The 24751-nt window shown below is 42.5% G+C and overlaps 1 protein-coding gene across 4 annotated transcripts in view; it reads left to right on the top strand.

Annotated features, from left to right (window-relative positions):
• The first annotated feature begins 2510 nt into the window (after window positions 1-2510).
• The window catches only part of LOC129696538 (uncharacterized), a 49940-nt gene continuing 27699 nt past the window's right edge, over window positions 2511-24751 (top strand). The window contains exons 1-4 of one of the 4 annotated variants that reach the window (XM_055634556.1): window positions 2511-2787; window positions 3898-3958; window positions 20897-20982; window positions 22418-22532. In XM_055634556.1, the coding sequence (XP_055490531.1) occupies window positions 3952-3958; window positions 20897-20982; window positions 22418-22532 (208 nt within the window). In that variant the 5' untranslated portion in view covers window positions 2511-2787; window positions 3898-3951. The remainder of the gene's footprint in view (window positions 2788-3897; window positions 3959-20896; window positions 20983-22417; window positions 22533-24751) is intronic. The other 3 variants (XM_055634553.1, XM_055634552.1, XM_055634557.1) reach the window with 3 other exon arrangements.

Here is a 24751-nt window from a genome sequence, read left to right as displayed (position 1 = left end):
AAAAATGTTAACTTTTTTTCAACTTCCATCACAGTGAGGAATGTGGAAGAGTCACTGTGGTGGATGTTTATGTTAAAATGTATTTTGTGTGTTCCGTTGCTTTTTATTTGTATGACTGACTTGGCAAATGAAATTCCTTGTATGTTGCAAAACATACTTGGCTAATAAAGTATGATTGTGATTGTGATACAAGCACTTTCCCAAATTCCTTTGAATCGACTGTGGGTGGCAGCAGAGACCATTTGTTATTTAAATTTAATTAACATGCACCAGATTTTTCATCTCTTCCACGATGTGAGCCTGTAAGATTGGCACATCTTTACAAACTGTGATATATTCTTATTGATTATTAAATTCAGTTTAAATTTAGTGGATCAGAACAAAAGAAAATATGTCTGCAATAATGCTATTAACTGTAAATCCATTTCACAGGAGCAACACAATTACATTTGGGAAAAACTCATTTTGCAGACAATGGAATGTTAATAGGGCAGGACCGTATATGTGCAATTGATGGGGGAAGAATTTGACAAATACCCGCCTCAGCTTAGAATTGGCTACATTGACAGAAAGTAATTGCTCAAAAATCAACAATAATCTTGTTTTAATTTGTTTGAACATTCGGAAAAGCAACTAAAGTCTAGGTAGAGGTTAAAATGAAAAACAGTTTTCACACAGAGGTCAATGACTTTCCAGGTGCTGAACCAATTTATTTTGATTAACTGTAATTATTCTCATCACTCACTTTCCAGAAGCCAAACAGCACAATATACTTCAAGAGAAACCATTAGATTAAAGGAATCAGAAAATTGTGGGATTAGAAAATACTGCAAATACTCAGCAGTCAGACATATGTCACGAAAGAGTTAATGGTTTAGTACGATGAGCTTTCATCAGATCTGTTGATATCAGATTCCTTGTGTCTTCAGGATTTTGTGCTATGAAATTGCAGGATATGCATAAACATATAATGTTGTTGTGGCCTAATGAGATTGCATGATCATACAGACAATTGTGTATCCTGTATCCTGTATCCTGTTGAATGTATTGACTTGAACGCTACATTCATTACCTGCCAGTCATCACCAATGAGAATTATCCAATTGTGCGAGTAAGCCACACTGCAATATTTAACAATTACAACAATCAAATGTGTATGTGTACACCATGTGCTGATGTTGGAGAGAGAGAGTCCAGAGGAGGTTTAGAAGAATAATCCCAAGAACCATTAGGTTAACATATGATGAGCGTTTGGTGGCACTGTGCCTGTACTCGCTGGAGTTTAGAAGGATGATGGGGGAAAGGACCTCATTGAAACTTACCAAATAGTGAAAGGCCTGGATAGAGTGAATGTGGAGAGGATGTTTCCACTTGTGGGAGTCTAGGAACTGAGGCCGTAGCCTTAGAATAAAAAGATATACCTTGAGAAAAGAGATGAGATGTAATTTCTTTAGTCAGAGGGTGGTGAATCTGTGTCAGCCATTGCCACAGACAGCCGTGGAGGGCAAGTCAATGGATATTTTTAAGGCAGAGATTGACAGATTCATGATTAGTAAGGATGTCAGGGGTTATGGGGAGAAGGCAGAAGAATGGGGTTGAGATGGAAAGATAAATTAGCCATGATTGATTGATGGAGTAGATGATGGGCCAAATGGCCTAATTCTTCTCCTATAACATATGAATATGCCCAAACAGTATAGTTGATGTTCTGCTGCAGCTTAATGACCTCTGCTTAAAGTAGGCAAATCTAAGTGAAAGGATCCCAATGATTTTCTTTGATCAACCAGGGCCACACAAAAATGAATACAGGTCACTTTTCTCAAATGAGACACAAGAGATCTAGAGCAACAAACAACTTGTTGGAGGAAGCAAGGGGTAATGAAACTGATATATTCCTATTGATTATTAAATTCAGTTTAAATTTGGCCGCAAGGGTAATGAAATACCAGATCAAAACTTTGTATCAGGACTAAATGTGGCCACGGAAGAAAGATAGTGAGAGAGGGAGGGGTGAGTCGGGGGCCAGTGGGTGGATGGTGAAAGGGAGAGTGATAGGCACTTCAAGCCAGGTAGGGATGGAGTTGGGAGGCAGAGGCAGGTGGATGATAGTTAGAGGCAGACAACTGTGGTCAGGTAATTTCTGCCCCCACCTATTTCACCCACCTGCCCGTGTTTACAAACTCCACATCTCCCCCCTCCCTTACTTGGGTTGATATGCCCTTCATCCTTCACCCCTCCCTTGGTCCACCTGACACCCACTGTCCCCCGACTCACCCTCCGCCCCTCTTGATATTGAATGTCTCCCCTACCCACTCTTAGACCCGATTCAGTCCCGGCCCAAACGTCGACAATTTCTTCCCCGCCGCGGCCATGATCCTGCTCCACCCACCCAGTTGCTCCAGGAGTTATTTGTTGCTCGTCTTTCTCGTTGAAGACCCCAATTGTATTGATTTGTTTGTGTGAAATATCCCGAGCAGCCGCAGCTCAATGAAGCCAAGAAGGGTCTCGAACTACCGGAAACGTCTCCCATTCCTTCTCTCCACCGATGCTGCCCAAATATAGCTCCTCAAGTATCTTTGATGCTGCCTGTCCCGCCGACTCACTCCACCATTTGGTGTCTGACTTCGGTGAAGACCACCACTTCCGGTGAGCGGGGCCGTCTCCAGGAAGTCGCGCGGCGTTGCCCGTGGTAACCAGGCGCGGCGTTGCCCGTGGTAACCAACGCAAACCCTGCACAGTGGGGGCCAGGGGCTGCGAGGGAGAAGTCGGAGCGGAGCGACATGTCGGGTGAGCAGTAGCAGCAGTAGTAGCAGCAGCAACAAAAAACCTACCTGATCCCCCGTTTGCTCAACACTTTAACTCCCCCTCCCATTCCCACACTGAAGGGTCTCGGCCCGAAACGTTGCCTATTTCCTTCGCTCCATAGATGCTGCTGCACCCGCTGAGTTTCTCCAGCTTTTTTGTGTAACCCACACTGACCTTTCCTGACATTCCCACTCCTGAGCCTCCTCCACTGTCAGAGTGAGGCCCAGCTCAAATTGGAGGAACAGCACCTCATATTTTGCTTGTGCAGCTTACTCCCCAGCGGTATGAACATTGACTTATCTAACTTCAAGTAACACTTGCTTTCCCCCTCTCTCCATACCTCCCCCATCACAGTTCTCTGACCAGTTTGGCCCCTGAGTGATTAAATGTTATCTCTGAGAGATAAGTTTTTTTGGCCTTCCATCACAGCTATGTGATGGATGTTTATGTAAAATGTAAATTATGTTGTGTCTGGGGTCTATTTGTGTGTAATGTATGGCTGCAGAAACGGCATTTCATTTGGACCTCCAGGGGTCCAAATGACAATTAAATAGACTATTGACTATTGACTATTGACTATTGTATGCTCCGTTGTCACCTTCTGAGTCCTAGCTAACAATGATCTTTTCTACATTTCCTTGAACCACATCCCTTTGATGTCACGTTGTCACACCTTACACTTCCTTATGTCTGTGTCTCCCTCTCACCTGACTCTCAGTCTGAAGAAGGGTCTCGACCCGAAACGTCATCCATTCCTTCTGTCCAGAGATGCTGCCTGTCCCGCTGAGTCACTCTAGCTTTTTCTGCTTCTGCTTTTGCTTGCTACTGCACAACTGCCAACAGCTGGGCTTTCTCGTGCAGTTTGTGTTTATTTACAGCAAGACGATTGTCAAACTTGGTAACCGGAAACATTTCGGGAAAAGTTGCACAGGCTCAAGTGTTGACATGGTTTTGTTTCACACGAAAGGGATATTTTGGTTTCTATATTTCTTTGAGCAAATCAATGCTGATGTCTGACGCTACTTATCGTCTTTATAAGGTGTCATTGCCTAAAAAAAGTTGCTATGAAGTTAATTTATGCTTTCTTTATAGAAAAGATGAGAAAAGCCAGTGGATCATTGTTGAAGAAGAGTAATTTGCCACTTAATGCCAGGTACAAGTTTTCAGTATAAATTAAAAATATGTAAGCCATTTTTAATCCTCATAATGGGTAAAATCCTGTTTCTCCTGGCCAGCCTCGAATGACTTGAACTAAAGGTGAAAACATAGGCAGGGTTTTATGTACGTCATTTGAGCTAATATTGTTATCGATGTTCCGAATATAAAAGTTTCATTGGGCAGCATTTGGAATGCAATCTGGCTGATTTTATTTCCCTTTAAATGTTAATGTTTTTTTTACAAAAAAATAATTATAGTCTTTATAGTAAGGCATGGACTATAAACACGTAAAGGTAATATTGGGCCTGAGGAAAACATAGGAAGATGATTTGTAGTGCATTGTAATATTTCACTCCATACTACAAGGAAGAAAACATAAGATTTTCTGGAACATAACTGATTTATTGGGTAACTATTGTAAGTAAATACACATCATTGTGTTGTATATGGTTAAATACTTGAGGATTACAGTAGCTGAATGGACTTGAATGAGGAGCTACAGGAACAGGCTTAAATATTTAAGATTTAACATGGAAAATTAGATAAAAAGTTGAAATTCAATTTCAGGCTAGTGATTGGAGATGAAGCAAAGACAACATTGAAGAATATATTAGATTGATGAGCATAAAGATAAAACAATGTGGAAATAGAATAGTTAAGAGTGTGTCGACAAAATGCAATATTTACAGCTGTAGCCAGAGAATTTCAGTTATGGAGTATCCAGGTATTTTTATGTAAAGACCAATCAAAGTAATCATTTACCACATGGGATTATCTAAATTAGCTGGCACTGAAAACTGAACATGGAGCCTTAAGGTGCAGTAAAGTGGTACATTGGGCAGTGCCCTCTGCTTGCTAAAATAAGTAAAGACATTTGACTATTATGGTTTATTAGGTTTATAATTGGAAATAAAAATTATATTACAAAGATTAAATTATATTTCTTAGAATGTAATCTCTGCAAAAATAATTTTGCAAATCTTGCAAAAAGCAGCATCATTTCAGGGGATATTAACTGCCAGATTAGTGCTTTTCAGATTGCAAAAGTGGTTCTTGCAAAAGCATTTATTGCAAATTATGCAATCAGTTCCAAAGGAAATCATCTCACCAAACTCATTAAATTCTTGAGTTAAAGTATAAGACAAATTTCTACACGTGACAGAGTATTGAATGAGGAAGCATAGTTGCAAGATAAAGTTGTAAGACAAGGGGACAGCCATTTAAAATTGAGCTGCATAGAAATAAGAGGGGTTTGAATCAACCAAAGGATAGTGGAGGCTAGACCACTATGAGTGTTTAAAACTCAGGGCTATATGGAACTGATATTGAATGTTGCAGAAGGACTCATGGGCACATGTCTGTTCCTGTTTCTTGTGTTCATTTATATATTTCCCTCTATTCTTTGGGGAACTTTTCTGCCCCTTCTCAAGTTGTGTGACACAAAGGATTCCCATAAATAAACCCTTATCATCTCCTGTAATTATATTATAAAGGAATTAATAGTGGTGACCTGGAACAGTGAGCTTTCCTACTCCGCACAGAACAAGAAGCTTCTTACTCCCTCTTGCCTTGCCCTGCACGCTAATAGGAATATGCATGCCCTGAACTCGTCATCATGCTTTCATAAGCATCCCATTCCCTGTACATTCCTTTATCTGCAAACAACCTATTCCAATCAACTTTAGCAAGTTCCTGCCACACTTCAGAATTTTAACGTGGGCCTAACCTGTCTTTATTCTTAGCTATTTAAAATCTAATAGAACATAGATCACTGGTCTAAAAAGGCTCGCCTACTTACACTTAAATTACTTGAGGAAACTTTCCTGAACATACTTGACAAATTTCACCCCGTCTATGGCCTTGGTACTATGAGAGTCCCAGTACATATTGGGAAAGCTAAAATCCCTATTATGACAGCCTTATTAGTCTTGCAACTGTCTGCAATCTCCTGGCATATTTTGTTATTCTAATTCTCGTTGACTATTTGGGAGCCTTTAGTACACTCCCAATAAGGTGATCATCATTTTATTATTTCTCAGCTCATCGGCAATGTCATCTCGGACTACTGCTGCGATATTCTCCTTAACCAATAAGCAACATATTGTCCTCCTTTACCCTAACCTCTATCTCTTCTGTAGAACCTGTATTCTAAAACATTAAACTGTCAGTCCATTCCTCTCTTAAATAACGGCTAAAACGTCCCAGTCATGCACACCTATCCAGCCCCATGTTCATCCACTTTATCCATCAGGCCTCTCACATTAAAATAACTGCAATGTTCTGCCTGACAGCACTCTTCCCTGCTATGCCACAGAGCCAGGTTTGATGCCACAGAACTGACTGCTACTGCTGCTAACCCCTGACAGGTCATCCCTCAATAGTATCCAAATGGGTATACCTGTCTGAAGAGGAATGGCCACATGTTTAACCTGCACTCCCAACCCACTCCTCTTTCTAGTGGTCAACCATTTACTCTCTTCAAGGACACTAGGCATGGTCACCTTACTTTAACTCTTATCCATGAAGCTCTCATTCTCCTGGATGACTCTCTTCACGGACACTAGGCATGGTCACCTTACTTTAACTCTTATCCATGAAGCTCTCATTCTCCTGGATGATCCTGAGGTCATCCATCTGCAGCTCCAGTTCCTTGATGTGCTATGTAAGGAGCTGAAACATGGATACAATTCCTACAGGTGTAGTCATTGTGGACACCAAAAGTTTTCCGGACTTCTCACATACTGCAGGAGGAACATTGCACTGTTCTACCTGCCATCACAGCTGCACTAAAATCAAGAGGAAAGTAAAGTACAACAATTACACATAAGAAATGGCAGACTGATCCTTTGGCTGCTATTCTCCTTTGCTCAGCCTCATGCCAAAGCGTCACACTTCCCCTCCACACAGCCCTTCTCCCAATACAGCCCTTCTCCCAACACCGCCACTCCCAATAGGCCACTCCACCACACTTTACCTTAATTTTATTGGCTGCTCAAGCAGCCAATTTTGACCACTCACCTAATCCAACCGCTGCCTTTTAAAATCGCCCGCTGCTGCTCCAACCAATCCAATGGTAGGATTATGTACCGTACTGAAAGCCATTTTGCTAAACTCCTCCTCTCCCCTCAACTTCAATACCTAATGAAGATTATGGACATGTTTATTTCAGTTTTAGTTACAACTAGTCAGATGCTTTTGTCTCTCCAGACGCTTTCTTTTGCTAACTAGGCAAAACCTTTAAGGCTTTCCTCGCATCTATTTGTAGTTTCTTTCATATCTCCTATACTCTCCATTATCCATAGATCTGTTCCACAATTTACCTTTTTGACCATGCAATTATCTTGTTATGCGATGTAATGTGATGTTATGAATGATTTTGTTTTTGCTCCCTCCACTTAACATCAGCCCCATGTCACTGTCCTTTCAGGCTACAACTCAGTTCCCACTCTCTCTTTTTCTCTCCATCGAAAAAGTTACAGCCTCCCAAATAAGTGTTCATCTTTCCCCAAGCTTCTTATTTGAATCCCTATGCCCATGTTAAGTGCCTTAAAACAGCTTCTATCAAAGGTCCTAATGTCATTCTATGTGTTTGTGATAAAGAAAATCAACTGCTTCTTGTCCTACTTAATCTGCCTCCAGCTTTTGATATAGTGAACATAACATATTTCATGAATGATTCCTGACCAATGCCCTGCTGTAAAATAATGCATTCTACTAATTTATCTATTGAGGCATGTTTGAGAATCATTTGCAATGACTTGTTTTCCAATGCCCCATAATCACCGCTACTATTCCTCTAAGGGCACCTATTGTCTCCTATTTCTCATCATTCTCCCCTATGGCAGTATCTCTATAAATAGTCAGTTCTGCATTCTACTTTGATTATGTCTTCACAATGAGAAATAAAAGCAGATTAAGGACAGATGGTGCCCTGGGAGGAATAGTAGCAATGATTGTCGGAACGTTGTAAAATAGGTCTTCGCAAATGATTACCCAACATTCCTGAATAGATAAACTAGGAAAATGCAATGCTGGTCAGGAATCATTGATGAAGGACGTTATGTTTAGCTATTTCAAAAACAGAAGTAACCTTTCAGGCGTATTAGGAAACCAGAAATCTGCAAGAAATTAGTATTAACAAGAAAATAGTGCTAGAAAAGTGAAAGCTGATAAATAGTCAAGCTGGATAACTTGCCCCGCAAGGAGGCATTACATGGCTATGGTTACACAGAAAAGCTGGAGAAACTCAGCGGGTGCAGCAGCATCTATGGAGCGAAGGAAATAGGCAACGTTTCGGGCCGAAACCCTTCTTCAGACTCTTACCCATTAGCTCTTACCCATTTCATGGCTATTATGGAAATAGTGGGTGCATTGGTGACCATATTTCAGAATTTTCTACATTAAACGGAAGCTCCAGGGGAATGGAGAATGGCAAATGCTCTATTTACAAAAAGGAGGGAGAGAGAACACAGCAAACATCAGGTTATTTAGCTGAATATAACTAATGGGAAAATACTTTTATGAGAAGGTCACAGGATACTTAGAAAATACTGAGGTGATCAGACCAAAATCAACATGGATTTCAGAAGAGGATTGTTTAACATCGATTTGGAATTCTTTAAGGATGCAACTGATTGATACTCCCAGAAGGTTCAAACAGTCTCTTGATTGGTTGTGTTTGAAAAGATCAGGAAGTTTATAGTTGCTGCATTTGGATTTTCAGAAACCTTCTGATAAAATGCCGCATAAAAAAGTTACTATGTTAAATTAAAGTATATTGCTGTTGGGAGTAAGGTATAATATCAATTGAAAATCAGGCAGAAAATAGAGTAAGAAGAAATAGGTATTTTTTTGGGTGGCAGACAGAAAGCAGTGGGGCATTCCTTGGATCATCTAATATTCAATGATTTGGATAAGGGGGCAAATGTATTATTTCGAAGTTTGGCAGTGGCACCAAACAGAATAATTTTGGTTTGTGAAGATGATGCAAAGTGATTCCAACATACATTTATGACATACAGATTAAACAAGAAGGGAAAAACTTGCAAATGCAGCATAATATGGATAAATGTGGCTATCCATTTTGAGAAAAACAGTAATGAGGTAATGTTGTTAGATTGAGAAGTGATTTTGTTCAGAGACATGAATATCTTTATACACCTTTTGTCAAAAGCAAACTGGCAAATTGTACCTCAGCCTTCAAAGCAAGAGGTTTTAAGTACAGGACCAAAGGTATCTTGCGAAATGAATGCTTGGTAAGATCACATCTGGAGTACTCAATACATTTTTGTTTATTTTTAACTAAGAAAGGATATACGCCCAGAAGGTTCACCAGTCTCTTGGGATGGTGTGTTTGCCTTATGCAGACAGATTACGTTGACAGTGTCTGTGCTTAATAGACTTTAGAATAGAGTACCCAATTGAAACTTGCAAAACTCTTAACAGCATTGCATAACCCAGATTGGAAAGCTGTTTCGCCAGGTTCATCTAGAAAGAGCGATCACACCTTAGTTTATAATGCAAGAGATTTAGGACTGAGATGGGGAGAAGGTTCCTTAGTCAACGGTTGACAAACCTGCAGAATACTCTACCACAGAGGGCTGTACAGGTCACTGAATATATATTTGTGGAGATTTTTAGATACAAAAGTGCATCAAAGGAGATTGGGAATGAAATTATTGTTTTGGGACATGGCGAGCCGTGGCCATATTGAAATGCTTGAATGCCTGCCTACTGCTCCTATTTTCTATGTTTCTATGAATACTGACTTGACAGCTGTACCAAGTTCATTTGATTAATTCCCGACATTGTCAGACTGTTTGTTAGCTATTAAATATTGAATAACTATAAACTTCCTCCAGCCAAATGGTGGGATGTCTAAAGCCATTGTCTTAAGGCTCTGTCATAAATGCTTTTCCTACTCTTAACTCAAGCACTTCCCTTATAATTGTCTGAAATTAAACAATACTTTTTGCCACCTTGATATTACACCTGACCCTAAGATTACCTTTGGACCACAAATACTCTCCATCATTAAGACAAACTATTTCCATTTCTGAACCAATTTGCTGATTTCCTTTTTCCCCATAACCCTCCAAGATGTTTGCGGTTGTCTAATTTTGCAGGTTCATTATCCTAACTTTAATTGCCTCACTACCAACAGCCATAATTTCAGATGGTGTGACCATAAGGTCTGTGATTTTTCAGGGGCTTTAACAAAGATGTTTGCATCTTCTCAAGTCACAGGTCAGTTCCCAGAGGACAGGAGAATAGCCAATGTTCCTTTTTTAAAGAAGGGAACTAGAGATAATCCAGGGATTTGTAGGCCAGTGACACTCACGTCAGTGGGAGGGAAGCTATTGGAGAGGATTCTTCGGAATAGGATTTACTTGCATCTGGAAGAGTATAGGCTAATTAGGGATGTCAACATGGCTTTGTCCGCAGAAGGTCATGCCTTGTGAACCTGATTGCGCTTTTGAGGAGGTAGAAAGGAAATCTCTAGGGAGATCAAAGAATGTCGTCTACATGGATTTTAGTAAGGTATTGATAAAGTCCCTCATGGTAGGCTATTCCAGAAGAATAAAATGCACAGGATTGACAGTGACATGGTTATTGGATTCAGCACTGGGTTGCTCATAGAATACAGAGGGTTGTAGTGGAATGATGTTATTCTGGTTGGAGGCCTGTGACCAGTGGAGTTATAAAGTCATTGAGTCATACAGCGTGGAAAAAGGCTTTTCAGCCCGACTTGCCCACACAGACCAACATGCCCCATCTACACTTGTCCCACCTGCCAGTGTTTGCCCCATATTCCTCTAAACTTATCTTATCCATGTACCTGTCCTAAAGTATTTTTAAACATTGTGATAGTTTCTGCCTCAACTACCTCTTCTGGCAGATCGTTCCATATATTGGACATCCTTTGTGTAAAAAAATGTTGCCCCTCAGGTTCCTTTTAAATCTTTCCTTCCTCACCTTAAACTATGTCCTTTGGATTCTTGATTCCCCTATTTTGGGTAAAAGTGTGCATTTACCGTATCTAAACCTCTCATGATTTTATAATTTCTATAAGATCATCCCTCATCCTCGTGTGCTCTAAGGAATAAATTTCTAGTCAGCTCAACCTCTCCCTGTAGCTCGGGCTCTCGAGTCCTGGCAACATCCTCGTAAATCTTCTCTGCACCCAACTTGACACAATCGGAGACCAAACTGAACACAATACGCTAAATATGGCCTCACCAATGTCTTGTACAACTGTAACATGACCTCCCAACACGTTAGGCTGCTTTGGAAGATGAGAGCCCACGATATCAAAGGGCAGATACTAGCATGGATAACAGGTTGACTGGAAGGCAGAAGACAAAGAATGGCAATAAAGGGGGGTCTTTCTGGTTCGCTGCCAGTGACTAGCGGAGATCAGCAGGGGTTGGTGCTGGGGCCGCTACTCTTCACGTTGTATATTAATGATTTGGACGAAGGGATTGAAGGCTTTGTGGCCAAGTTTGCAGATGATACGAAAATAGGTGGAAGGGCAGGTAATGTAGGGAATGCAGGGACTCTGCAGAAGGACTTGGACAGGTTGGGAGAGTGGGCAGAGAAGTGGCAGATGGAATATAGTGTAACAAAGTGTGGAGTCCTGCACATAAAAACAGGGATGTAATACTGAGGCTCTATAAGGCGCTGGTAAGGCTGCATTTGGAATATTGTGAGCAATTCTGGGCACCATATCTGAAGAAGGATTTGCTGGCTCTGTAGAGGGTCCAAAGAAGGTTTACAAGAATGATCCCAGGAATGAGTAGGTTAACCTATGATGAGCATTTGTCAGCACTGGTCCTGTACTGACTGCGGGTGCTTGTCTATATTGAGTATGTACGTTCTCCTCCTGATCGTGTGGGTTTCCCCAAGTGCTCCGGTTTCCTCCCAAGGTCCAAAGCCGTGCAGATTTGTAGGTTAATTGGCTTCGGTAAAGATTTGATGTTTTCAAGAGGGAGTTAGGGTTAGCTCTTAGGGCTAAAGGTAGCAAGGCATATGGGGGAAAAGCAGGAACGAGGTACTGATTTTAGATGATCAGCCTTGATCATATTGAATGGAGCTGCTGGCTCGAAGGGCCGAATGGCCTATTCCTGCACCTATTTTTCTATGTTACTCGCTGGAGTTTAGTAGAATGAGGGGGGACCTCATTGAAACATACAGAATGGTGACATGCTTGGATAGAGTAGAGGTGGAGAGGATGTTTCCACTAGTGGGAGAGTCTAGGGCTAGAGGTCATAGCCTCAGAATGAAAGGACATTCTTTTAGGAAGGAGATGAGGAGAATACTAGAGGGTGGTGAATCTGTAGTATTCTTTGCCACAAAAGGCTGTGGAGGCCAAGTCAGTGGATATTTTTAAGGCAGATATAGTTAGATTCTTGATTAGTACAGGGTCAGAGGTTATGGGGAGAAGGCAGGAGAATGGGGTTAGAAGGGAGAGATAGATCAACCATGATTGAATGGCGGAGTGGACTTGATGGGCTGAATGCCCTAATTTTACTCCTATCAATTATGAAAGAACACAGTAATTAGCAAGACCCTTAACAGCTTTGATGTATAGAGTGATCTTGGGATCCCAGTCCATTTTCCCCCTGAAAGTGGTAATATAAGTTGATAAGTGGTAAAGAAGGTCTATGCTTGGCTTTATTGATCAAGGCATTGAGTATAAGAGTCAGGAAGTCATGTTGGCAGCTTTATAGGACTTTGATTAGTCCACATTTTGGAGAATTGTGTGCTGTTCTTGTTGCCCCATTACAGGAAGGATGGAGAGTGTTTGGAGAAGGTGGGTAAAGGTATACCAGAATGCTGGATTAGACGGCATTACATATAAGGAGCGGTTGATACAAATTTGGTTTGTTTTCTCTGGAACATACGAGATTAAGGGGAGACCTGATAGAAGTATATAAAATTGTGAGAGGCATAGAGAGCATATACAGTCAGAACCTTTTTTATCATGGGTGGAAATGTCAAGAAGTATAGGGCTAGTTTTAAGATAAGAGAGGCAAAATTTGACCATGATGTGCAGGGCAAGTGTTTTTACCCAGAGCTTGGTGGGTCATTAGAAAAATATTTCTAAGATAGATAAATCCCAAGTGCCTGATGGGATTTATCCCAGGTATTCAAAGAGGCATGAGAGGAGATTGGAGGAGCCTTGATGAAGATCTCTGCCTCTCAGCCTCGATATGGAGATATCAATATTTTAGCTTTGTTTAGCAAGGGAAGTAGAGATAATCCAGAAAATCATAGGCCAGTGAGCCACATGTCTGTGGTAGGAAAGCTATTGAAGAGGATTCTTTGAGATAGGATTTTCCCTCATTTGGAAGCAAATGGGCTCAATAGGGACAGTCAGCATTGTTTTGTCCGTGACAGGTCTTGTCCTACTAGCTTACATAGAAACATAGAAAATAGGTGCAGGAGGAGGCCATTCGGTCCTTCGAGCCAGCACCGCCATTCATTGTGATCATGGCTGATTGTCCCCTATCAATGACCCATGCCTGCTTTCTCTCCATATCCCTCGACTTCACTAGCCCCGAGAGCTCTATCTAACTCTCTCTTAAATCCATCCAGTGACTTGGCCTCCACTGCCCTCTGTGGCAGGGAATTCCATAAATTCACAACTCTTTGGGTGAAAAAGTTTTTTCTCACCTTAGTCTTAAATGACCTCCCCTTTATTCTAAAGACTGTGGCCCCTAGTTCTGGACTTGCCCAACATTGGGAACATTTTTCCTGCATCTAGCTTGTCTAGTCCTTTTATAATTTTATATGTTTCTATAAGATACCCCCTCATCCTTCTAAACTCCAGTGAATAAAAGCCTAGTCATTTCAATCTTTCCTCATATGTCTCGTGAACCTACACTGCACTGCCTCAATCACAAGGATGTCCTTCCTCAAATTAGGAGACCAAAACTGTACGCAATACTCCAGATGTGGACTCACCAGAGCTCTATACAGCTGCAGAAGAACCTCTTTACTACTATACTGAAGTCCTCTTGTTATGAAGGCCAACATTCCATTAGTATTCTTCACTGCCTGCTGTACCTGTAAGCCAACTTTCAGAGACCGGTGTACAAGGACACCAGGCACGTGCCGTGAGTAATTACTCAAGGTAGGCAGTCAGTCGGCTTTAAAAAAAAATTAAACTGTGCATGCGCAGATTGTTCACTCCGTAAAAATAAAAAATAAAAATAAAAACAGTAACAATTCAATTTGCCCATGGCTTCCTAATCTCCTTTATTCTTAATTACTGAATGGGTGGGGGGTGAAGGGTGATGGCAGGTGGAGAGATGGTGGGAAAAACCTCAGGGAAAAGTTGAATCAGTTGTCATCTTATTGAATGACAACACTTGTTCAAGGGACGAATTGAGGGGAGCGTTCCTTTCACAGCATGTGGAGAGTTTGTGCCAGGAGTAAAGTTGTGGGGAGGGCAGGAGCGTTGAGAAGGAGGGGGTCAGGGATAATGCCAGTAACTCACTCACTGCTGCCACAGCTCTCCAGGCGCGAAGCCACCGCACTGTAGCCGGGGATAGAAGCAGCTCAGGGAGCTGCGAGCGGCCGCCGGGACCCGACAGCAGAACTGGCCACCACTTCAGCGCCTTCTGCCGGCCCGCTCACCTCTGGCAGTGCTCTCCGTCTGAACACCTCTCACCTGCTGCTCGCTCATGTCAGCCGTTCCTACAAATCCTTAAATTCCCACAGCCGAGTAACCTCAATCGCGCTGTTGGAATTTAAGGATTTGTGGGACATGAGTGAGGCCAGCGAGCGGCAGGAGAGAGGTTTTTAGACGGAGAGCTGCCAGAGGTGAGCGGGGGCCGACAGAAGGCGCTGAGGTGGAGGCTGGTTCCGCTGTCCGGCCCGGCGGCCGCTCACAGCCACCCGAGCTGCTTCTCTCAAGAGTCCCAATTTAATTGTCCCCCCCAAACGAAATGCCCCAGCCATACTCCTCCCCCCCCCCCCCCCCCCCCCCCCCCCCCCGGCCCCCGCCTCAATGCGCCTCAATGCGGTGACTCCGTGCAAGGAGCGTCGCAAGTGGCATTATCCCGATCCCCCTCCTTCACAACATTCGTGCCATCCCCGCAATTTTACCCCGGGCCAGACTCCCCAAACGCTGTGAAAGGAGCTCTCCCCCCACCCCCACAACCCGGGAAATATGGTATTTAAAAAGAAATGTACTTACCACATCATTGGTACACGAGCTCCATTCTTCTCTCTCTGTTTCCTAAGATACACTTAGAATAATGCCAATCCATATTTGAATATCCTCTCTCACCCTAACCATGGACTGTTTGCCCTCCTCCCATCAGGGAGGCGGTACAGGAGCCTCAGGTCTCGCACAAGCAGGCTGAGGAACAGCTTTTTCAACAACACCATTACACTGCTGAACTCAGAGCCCCGTCGCTAGCTATCTCTAGACTCTCCCATTTGTATACAGTTATTTGTATTTGTATTTTTATTTTTCTTCTACTATCTTGCATTACGACTATGACCAGACGCTAAACTGCATTTCGTTGTACCTATACCCGTATTTGTGCAATGGCAATACAGTTGAATTGAATTGAATTGAAAACCCCGCCAAGAAACTAGCGCTGCGCATGCACAGTGCTGCAAAGGCAGAATTTCAGCTGCATTCAGCCCCGCTTAAAATTGACGGCGTCCAGCACCAAAGATCTTATAGCGGAGCAAGATAGGCTACTCCTGCTAAATGCAATGGACTGACGTGTAGTACGCTATGGAGGGGATCATGGGCATTTTCCACGCCCATTTTAGCAACCTGAGCCTACCTAACCCGACCCGACTCGCACTGTAATCAATGTTGCGGGGCAACAGTTTGTGTGGGTCAGATTCATAAATCTGTCAGTTCAAACTTCTTGTCAAGAATAAAATTTGATTCTGGTAATTGTCTTTTTTAATGTTTTTTAAATCATTTCTTTTTAAATGGCTCACAAGCAGTGTTTGAGTTGATTTTGTAGTAACCGGAACCGACCCGACTCGCAGGGTGATTGACAGGGGGGACTTTTTGTGCGTCATTATAGGGTTAGATTCATAATTCTGTTAGTTCATAATTCTGTTGATTCTTGTTATGGAATAAAAATGTTTATAAACACACATACATGAAAATTATATAAATGTATATAACACACACAATTATATTTCTTCTAAACCAATAATGAACTTTATTTCAGACTAGACAAGGGACATTAAATAAGAAACATTGTAAATAAGAAACATTGTCTTGGGGCACTCTCTCTCCCCGCTGCCCCGGGCCCCGCACTCTCTCTCCCCGCTGCCCCGGGCCCCGCACTCTCTCTCCCCGCTGCCCCGGGCCCCACACTCCTTCTCCTCGCTGCCCCGGGCCCCACACTCCTTCTCCTCGCTGCGGATCCAATCTTTGGCCGGAAGCAAGAAGGCGGGAGCAAGAAAGCGGAGCAAGATGGCGAAACAAGATGGCGGAGTCAGCTTGCTAAAATGTGTCCTGTAATCACCCATGAAACCGCCCATGAGCGGACCTCACGTTTGCGTGAGAGTAACCCATCTTGCTTCGCTCTAAGATCTTTGTCCAGCACCGCTGACGGCATGTGGGCTGGACAGACCTTCAAGGGTTACAAGCACTGCGGATGAAAGGCACAGAGAATTATGCCTACCTAAGAGATCGATCTCTTAGATAGGCATAATTCTCCCATGCCTTTACTATTTATATTTAGTTATTACCATTTTATAATTTTAGTCAGGGTAGGCAGTGCCTACCTTGCCTACCCTGACGGCACGTGCCTGAAGAACGCCCAGGTCTCGCTGCACCTCCCCCTTACCTAACCTAACCCCGTTGAGATAATAATCTGCCCCCTTGTTTTTGCCACCAAAAGTGGATAACCTCACATTTATCTATATTATACTGCATCTGCCACGCATCTGCCCACTCACTCAACCTGTCCAGGTCACCCTGCAACCTCCTAACATCCTCTTCACAGCTCACTCTGCCACCCAGCTTTGTGTCATCCGCAAACTTGCTAGTGTTGCTCCTAATTCCCTCTTCCAAATCATTAATATATATGGTAAACAGTTACGGCCCCAATACCGAGCCTTGCGGCACTCCACTCGCCACTGTCTGCCATTCTGAAAAGGACCCGTTCACTCCTACTCTTTGCTTCCGGTCTGCCAACCAATTTTCTATCCATGTCAACACCCTACCCCCAATACCATGTGCTGTAATTTTAGTCACCAGTCTCCTGTGCGGGACCTTATCCAAGGCTTTCTGAAAGTCTAGATACACTACATCCACTGGCACCCCTTCATCCATTTTACTTGTCACATCCTCAAAAAATTCCAGAAGATTAGTCAACCATGATTTCCCTTTCATAAATCCATGTTGACTTGGAATAATCCTTTTACTGCTATCCAAATGCCCCATTATTACCTCTTTAATAATTGACTCCAGCATCTTTCCCACCACCAAAGTCAGGCTAACTAGTCTGTAATTCTCCTTTTTCTCTCTCGCTCCTTTCCTGAAAAGTGGGATAACATTAGCTATCCTCCAATCCACAGGAACTGATCCTGAATCTATTGAACATTGGAAAATGATCACCAATGCACCCACTATTTCTAGAGCCACCTCCCTGAGGACCCTGGGATGCAGACCATCAGGTCCAGGGGATTTATCATCCTTCAGTCCCATTAGCCTACCCAATACTATTTCTTGATTGAGTTTTTTAGAGGAGGTAACAAAGTTGATTAATGACGGCAGGACATCGGATTTAGCTACATGGATTTTAGCTACATGGACTAAGTGGGACTTTTTGGGTCCCATGTTCACACAGGAGGGCTGGTACCCCAACGCAATATTCCACCTCTCCACCAATTTCAATATTAGTGGCCAGTGGGGGCTTTCTGGAGCTCTAGTATGGGTGTTGTGGGCCGAAGGCACTGGTTTCCAGAGGGCTAGTATTGACATTGTAGGCCAAATGGATTCTTGGGCTGGCAGCTCAGTAACTCAGGCCTGGTGGGCTGGCAGCTCAGTCACTCAGGCCTGGTGGGCTGGCAGCTCAGTCACTCGGGCGTGGTGGACTGGCAGCTCAGTCATTCAGGCCTGGTGGGCTGGCAGCTCTGAAACTGCCAGAAATTCTGCCCAAAACAGGTGAGAGACTCTGTGAGAGAGAAGGGGGAGAGGGTGGAGAATCAATTTTAGACATCTTTCATCTTTTTCTGCAGATCACAGCAATGAAGGAGGAAAGTCTATCCTGGCATGGATCTCACAGGGAGCGAATGAAGGGAGGGAGTAATATACTGGGGTGAGGTTTAATACTTGCAGGGGGAATACTTACTGATGGGCCAAAGGGACTCCTCCTGGGCTAGTACAAGCCTGATGGGCGGGAGGGGCTTTAAAAAAAAATCTGAGTGAAATCTCATTGAAAGGCACTTTTTCTGGACTTTTCCTGGCCTGTCAAGGGCCTTTTGGGCCAAAATGCTCCTCCTGGGCTAATACGGGCATTTGGGGGCAAAGGGGACTAGCTTATTGGCTAATAGGGGCCTTGTGGGCCGAAATTAGTAGTTTCAGGCAGGACAAACAACTAATTTCATTTCAATTGCAAGCACAGGGCAAGCCAAATAGCTCATTGCATTTTCATTTCACTTCCATTGCCATTGCAGTTTCAAGCACTGGGCAGGCCAAACAGCTGATTGCATTTTCATTTCACTTCCATTGCCATTGCAATTTCAAGCACAGGGCAGGCCAAACAGCTGATTGCATTTTCATTTCACTTCCATTGCCATGATTGCATTTTCATTTCACTTCCATTGCCATTGCAATTTCAAGCACAGGGCAGGCCAAACAGCTGATTGCATTTTCATTTCACTTCCATTGCCATTGCAGTTTCAAGCACAGGGCAGGCCAAACAGTTGATTGCATTTTCATTTCACTTCCATTGCCATTGCAGTTTCAAGCACAGGGCAGGCCAAATCGAATTGCATTTTCTTTTCATTTCATTTCAATTGCCATTGCAGTTTCAAGCACAGGGCAGGCCAAATAACTCAGTTCATTTTCATCAAGAGCTAAGAAATCATTTATTGCAAGTACATTGCAGACTCAAAGTTCAGTTCATTCACAGCTTAGAATGAGAGTCGTGGCCTCTCCCTCGCGATCTTGCAGTGACTGAGTCACCATCCAGGCATCCGGGTTTTATAGTTCTGCCCCCCCCCCCCCCCCCCCCCCCCCCCCCAGGAAGGGGCTTTACCTTCATCGTGGGGATTGACAGGTGAGAGGATCTCAAGGTTTTTTAAACACTCATAACTTTTTTATTGTTCGTCCATGGGAAAAATCCTCAGGGCCTGCTCAGTGGAGGTAGACTTGTGAGTAAGATGGCCAAAAAGCATAGCGATATATGGTAGCGTTTTTTCTAAAATCAATATACACGCAGATGGGAAGTGGTCAAGATGAAACTTTTAATTATATAGATTTAGCAAATCTCTCATGGTAGGCGGATTCAGAAGATTAAGATGTATAGGGTCCACTGTGACTTGGTCATTTATATTCAGAACTGGCTAATCCTTAGAATATAGAGGATAGTGGTGGTAAGGTGTTATTTTGGCTGGAAGTCTGTGACCAGTGGAGTGCCACATTTATGCTTGGACCGCTGTGGTATGTGATATTTATAAACAACTTTGATTTAAATGTTGATGGGAAGGCTATCAAATAATGAAATTGGATTGGGATCAGTTACAGATATGGGTGGAGAAATGACAGATGGAATTTAATCCAAGCAAGTGTGTGATGTGCTGCAGTTTGTGAGGTCGAATATAAGGGTGAAGTATACAAGTAATGGCAAGGGCCATAACAGCATTGATGCACAAAGGGATCTTGGGGTCCAAGTCCATAGTTCTCTGAAAATGGCCACACGTATTCAGAATAGTAAATAATTCATAAGGTATGCTTGACTTCATGGGTCAGGGCATTAGGTATAAGAGTCAAGAAGTCATGATGCAATGTTATGGGACATTTGGAGTATTATGTACAGCTCTGGTTGCCCCATTACAGGAAGGATGTTGAGGCTTTGGAGAAGGTGCAGAAGAGTTTTTAAATGCCTGAATTGGAGGATATTAGCTATAAGAAGAGTTCGGACATATAATTCAACCTTGGATTATTTTTTCTGGCGTGGCAGACACTAAGTGGTGACGATAAAATATATAACATTTCTTATATAGAAGTATATTAAATGATGAGAGGCATCAATAGGATAGACAGTCAGAACCTTTTTCCCATGATGGTAGTGTCGAAGACTAGGGGGCACAGATTTAAGGTGAAAGGGGCAAAGTTTAAAGGAGATGTGCGGTGCACGTTTTTTACACAGGAGGGTAGTGAGTGCTTGAAATGGGCGGCCAAGAGTAGTGGTGGAGGTAGATGCAATAGCAGCGTTTAAGCAGCTTTTAGATATGCACATGGATGGGCAGGGAATGGAGGGCTTGGATCTTGTTCAGGTAGATGAGATTAATTTGGCGTTTTATCATGTTTGACACGCATTTAGGGCTAAAGCGTCTGTTCCTGTCCTGTACTTGTCTATGTTCTATATTCTACAACAGTTCAAGAAGGTAAATGATTTGAAAAATGCTAAGTACTGCTAGCGCTACTGCATTTCTGTTTTAGAAAATGGTCAGCAGACCCACTGGCTTCAATTGAAACTGAATACATAAAGAATCTTCGGCAGCAAATTTGTTTGTTGGAATTAGAAACTAGTTTCCTATATCCTTTCGTATTTTTTCAAAAATATATATATATATTCATATCTTGTATGTAATGTAATAACAAAACCAATTGTAAATTATGTTTTTTTATCTAATGCTAATAACCATTGCAATTAGTAAACTCTAATGTTCTGTCAATAATGTTTACAAAATTTAAAATTTGTTCCTTGACTACAAGTATTAACACGGCAACAGGCTAAGAAAGCTGCAAGCATCCCACCACAAATTGCACAGGAGGCCGAGAAAATGTTGAAGGAAATGAAGGTATTTGTAATTATGTACAAACAGATTTTTATGTGAATTTACATTATATAATAATATGAAAACATTTGGATATATTTAGTGTCCTGTGGACCTAGTTATATTGACTTTTTAATTCTCTATTCTATAACAGCCTTTTCTAATGCTCTTCCCTTTTTGCTTGAAGATGGTGAACTTGTATTGCTTACATTCCAGCAGCTCTCCATGACTGATTGTTTGTTCCATATAGCTGAGTAATCAATTTGCCTTCAGATAGTTTGAATTTGTATCTTATTTTCTCCTGCTGATTCGCGTTAATCCATTCTGTGTTTATGGTTTCCGAGGTATTTAATGTTTAATATTTCGGTTCTAGGTGGCTCTGTTACTTCCTTTCAGAGATAAATATAATATGTTTTTTTCTAATCTTAAATATATCCTTAAATGAATTTAAGTAGAGTTGCCACGTTACCGCACCAGAGACCCGGGTTTGGCCCTGACTACTGGTGCTGTCTGTACAGAGTTTGCATATTCTCCCTGTGACCTACGTGGGTTTTCTTCGGGAGCTGCGGTTTCCTCCCACACTCCAAAGATGTACAGGTTTGTAGGCTGTTTGGCCTGGTAAAATTGTAAATTGTCCCTAGTGTATATAGGATAGTATTAGTGTGCAGGGATGGCTGGTCAGCATGGACACTGTGGGCAAAAGGGTCTGTTTCACCGCTGTATCTCTAAAATAATCGAAGCTAAGCATGGAAATTGACCCTTCAGCCCACTGAGTTCCTGCTGATCCTCAACCACTCATTTTTACCAGATTCCAGATTCAATTTTAATTGTCATTGTCAGTGTACAGTACAGAGACAACGAAATGCATTACTGATCCTATGTTGAACATACTTTTAAATTCTCGCAACATTCTTATAAACTCCTCCCAGATTCCACCACTAGAGTTAACATACAGTGTCCAATTAACCTGTCAACCCACAGTTTTGGGATGTGGTAAGAAATTGTAGGGTGTGCACTCATATGGAGAATGTACACACCCATGCAGTCACATGGAGAACATACTAACTCCAGCAAGACAGCACCCGATGTTGGGATTGCACCCAGATATCTGGAGAGTTAGCAGCTCTGGCAGATGCACCATTCTGCTTCCTTTGCAAACTCTTACAATTTTGCCTGGAAGCAGTCCAGCAACTGCCCCACTCTCCACCCCAACCCCCAAGCTCCTCCAAAGTAAATTTATTTAAACTTTTTGAAAGATACCTATTACAACTTACTATGTACCCATTGAGTAATTCTATACAAATAGCTCAGGATTGTTAAGAGAACTGAAATGAAGAAAGAATAAAATAAATCGAAAGAGATTAAAACATAGACATGTTTACAATCTATTCATTGTCTTTGATTCTGAAAATGTACTTACGTTCTAAGGATCTTTGTGAATTATTTATAACTTTTATAGGAGCTGCAAGCTGAAATTGAACTCATCCAGCTAGAAATTAGAAAGAGAGACACCCGAATTGCAACATCAAAGTCTGAGAAGGAACTTTTCTACAGAAATCTTTGTTCAGCACAAGGTGGCAGTTGGATAATCATATTTTTAATATACTTTAAATACTTGTACTTAAATGTGATATAAATAGAGTACGTATTTCTCATGGTATAGCGTAATAAATGTGAGATTCGCCTACCAGGTAATAATTTGAGTGGTGATGCGAATGGCTGTTTGGTCTATTTCAGTTTATCCGTCAAGGCAAACTGCCAACAGACAGACACAAAAAGCTGGGGTAACTCAGCGGGTCAGACAGCATCTCTGGAGAAAAGAAATAGGTGACATATCGGGTCGAGACCGTTTTCTCCGGAGATGCTGTCTGACCCACTGAGTTACTCCAGCTTTTTGTGTCTATCTTTGGTTTAAACCAGCATCTGCAGTTCCTTCCTACACATGGCAAACTGCCATATGCCTTATTGTATTGTATATCTTTATTGTCATTTCCTGAGTTCGCATACCCAGAGGAAACAAAAAAACGTTGCTCAACCAGTGTCCATTCAGTGTGCATGAAAAAATAAATAGAAATAAAAAATACATATCATGAACAAATTTAACACTCTACTAAACATTCAACAGCCGTTCCGACCGGCAGCGGCACAACAGTGGCTCTGCTGCAGTGTGGGGGTTTGTGCGCGATATTTGGCAGGGGGCAAAGTCCATTTAACAGTCTTATAGCCTGTGGGAAGAAGCTGAGGAGCATCCTGCTGGTTTTGCAGCTAATACTCCTGTACCTCTTCCCAGATGGGAGGATGGAGAAAATGTCATGCGATGGGTGGTAAGGGTCTTTGATGATGGAGATGGCTCTGTTGATACATCTCTTCCTGTATGTGTCCAGCAGGAAGGGGAATGGAGCACCAATAATCCTGCTTGCGGTCTTCACTATCCTGTCCAGTTGGTGCCGTTCGTACGCCTTGCAGCTCCCGAACCAGGAAGTGATGCCGTATGTCAGTGTGCTCTCGACAGTCCCCCTATAAAAAGTCCGTAGGTGTGTGGTGGGGAGGCCTGCTTTACGTAGTCTTCGGAGAGGGTGAAGTCGCTGCTGGGCTCTCTTGACCAGAGTTGTGGTGTTGGCCGTGGACGTCAGGTCATCAGACAGATGTAGTCCTAAGAACTTCATGCTGCTGACCCTTTCCACATCAGCTCCGTCGATGTGCAGAGGTGTATGGTGTTGTTTCCCCGCCCTCCTGAAGTCAACCACCATCTCCTTAGTTTTTCCCACGTTAAGAATGAGGTTGTGGGATTTGCACCAACCTGTGAGCAGCTCCACCTCCATCCTGTACGCCGATTCATCATTGTCACTGATGAGACCCACCACTGTTGTGTCATCAGCGAACTTGTTGATGAAGTTGTTATTGAGTCTGGCAGTACAGTCGTGTGTCAGCAGACTAAACAGAAGGGGGCTTAGGACACAGCCTTGGGGTGAGCAAGTGCTCACGGCTATGGTTTTTGATGTCCTACTGCCCACCCTGACTGTCTGCTGCTGTTGCGACAGAAAGTTCAGGACCCAGTTGCATGTGCCAGCATCAACCACCAATAGCTCCAACTTCTCCACCAGCTGCTGCGGAATGATTGTATTGAAAGCAGAGCTGAAGTCTATGAAGAGGATCCTGGCATAGGTATTTTTCCGATCGAGATGTGACAAAACGAGGTTCAGTGTTGTTGAGACTGCGTCCTCTGTGGATCGGTTGGCTCTGTAGGCGAACTGCAGTGGGTCTAGGTCGGCAGGTAGACTATTTTTGATGTGCTGCATAACTAGTCGCTCAAAACACTTCATTACAATGGGTGTTAAATAAGTTAGAGTGGTGGTGAAAATCCCTGTTCAGAATTTAGTTCTAAATATTCATCATTTTGTGTATTTAAAAAAATACTTTCAGATATCAGTATAAATTTACCCCTTTGATCAGTTTGAGTCTGTCACCTCATTCTCATTCTAATTTCATGACACGATTTAAATTATAGGGCTGGAGTAATTATATTGACAACTGGATATTTGGACTAGCAAGTATTTCTACCCATATGAATAGCCTAACCCTATTCCTCCTTGAACTATATGAAGGTATCATTTTATTCCTTTCTTTATGAGTTTATCAAGCTTTTTCCTTAAAGCACAATGCTAGTCATCTCAACTGCTTCATCTGATACTGAGTTTGAGAATAGATAATGCTATGTTGTAAATAAACTCAAAAAATATAATTGATCTGATTACCCTGGGGAGCCTCTACTGCGACTTGGGTGGGGGAGGGG

This window comes from Leucoraja erinacea, chromosome 4, assembly GCF_028641065.1.
Source record: "Leucoraja erinacea ecotype New England chromosome 4, Leri_hhj_1, whole genome shotgun sequence".
NCBI lineage: Eukaryota > Metazoa > Chordata > Chondrichthyes > Rajiformes > Rajidae > Leucoraja > Leucoraja erinaceus.
The sequence above is the reverse complement of the archived record's forward strand: the minus strand, read 5'-3'. Positions and strand labels throughout refer to the sequence as shown.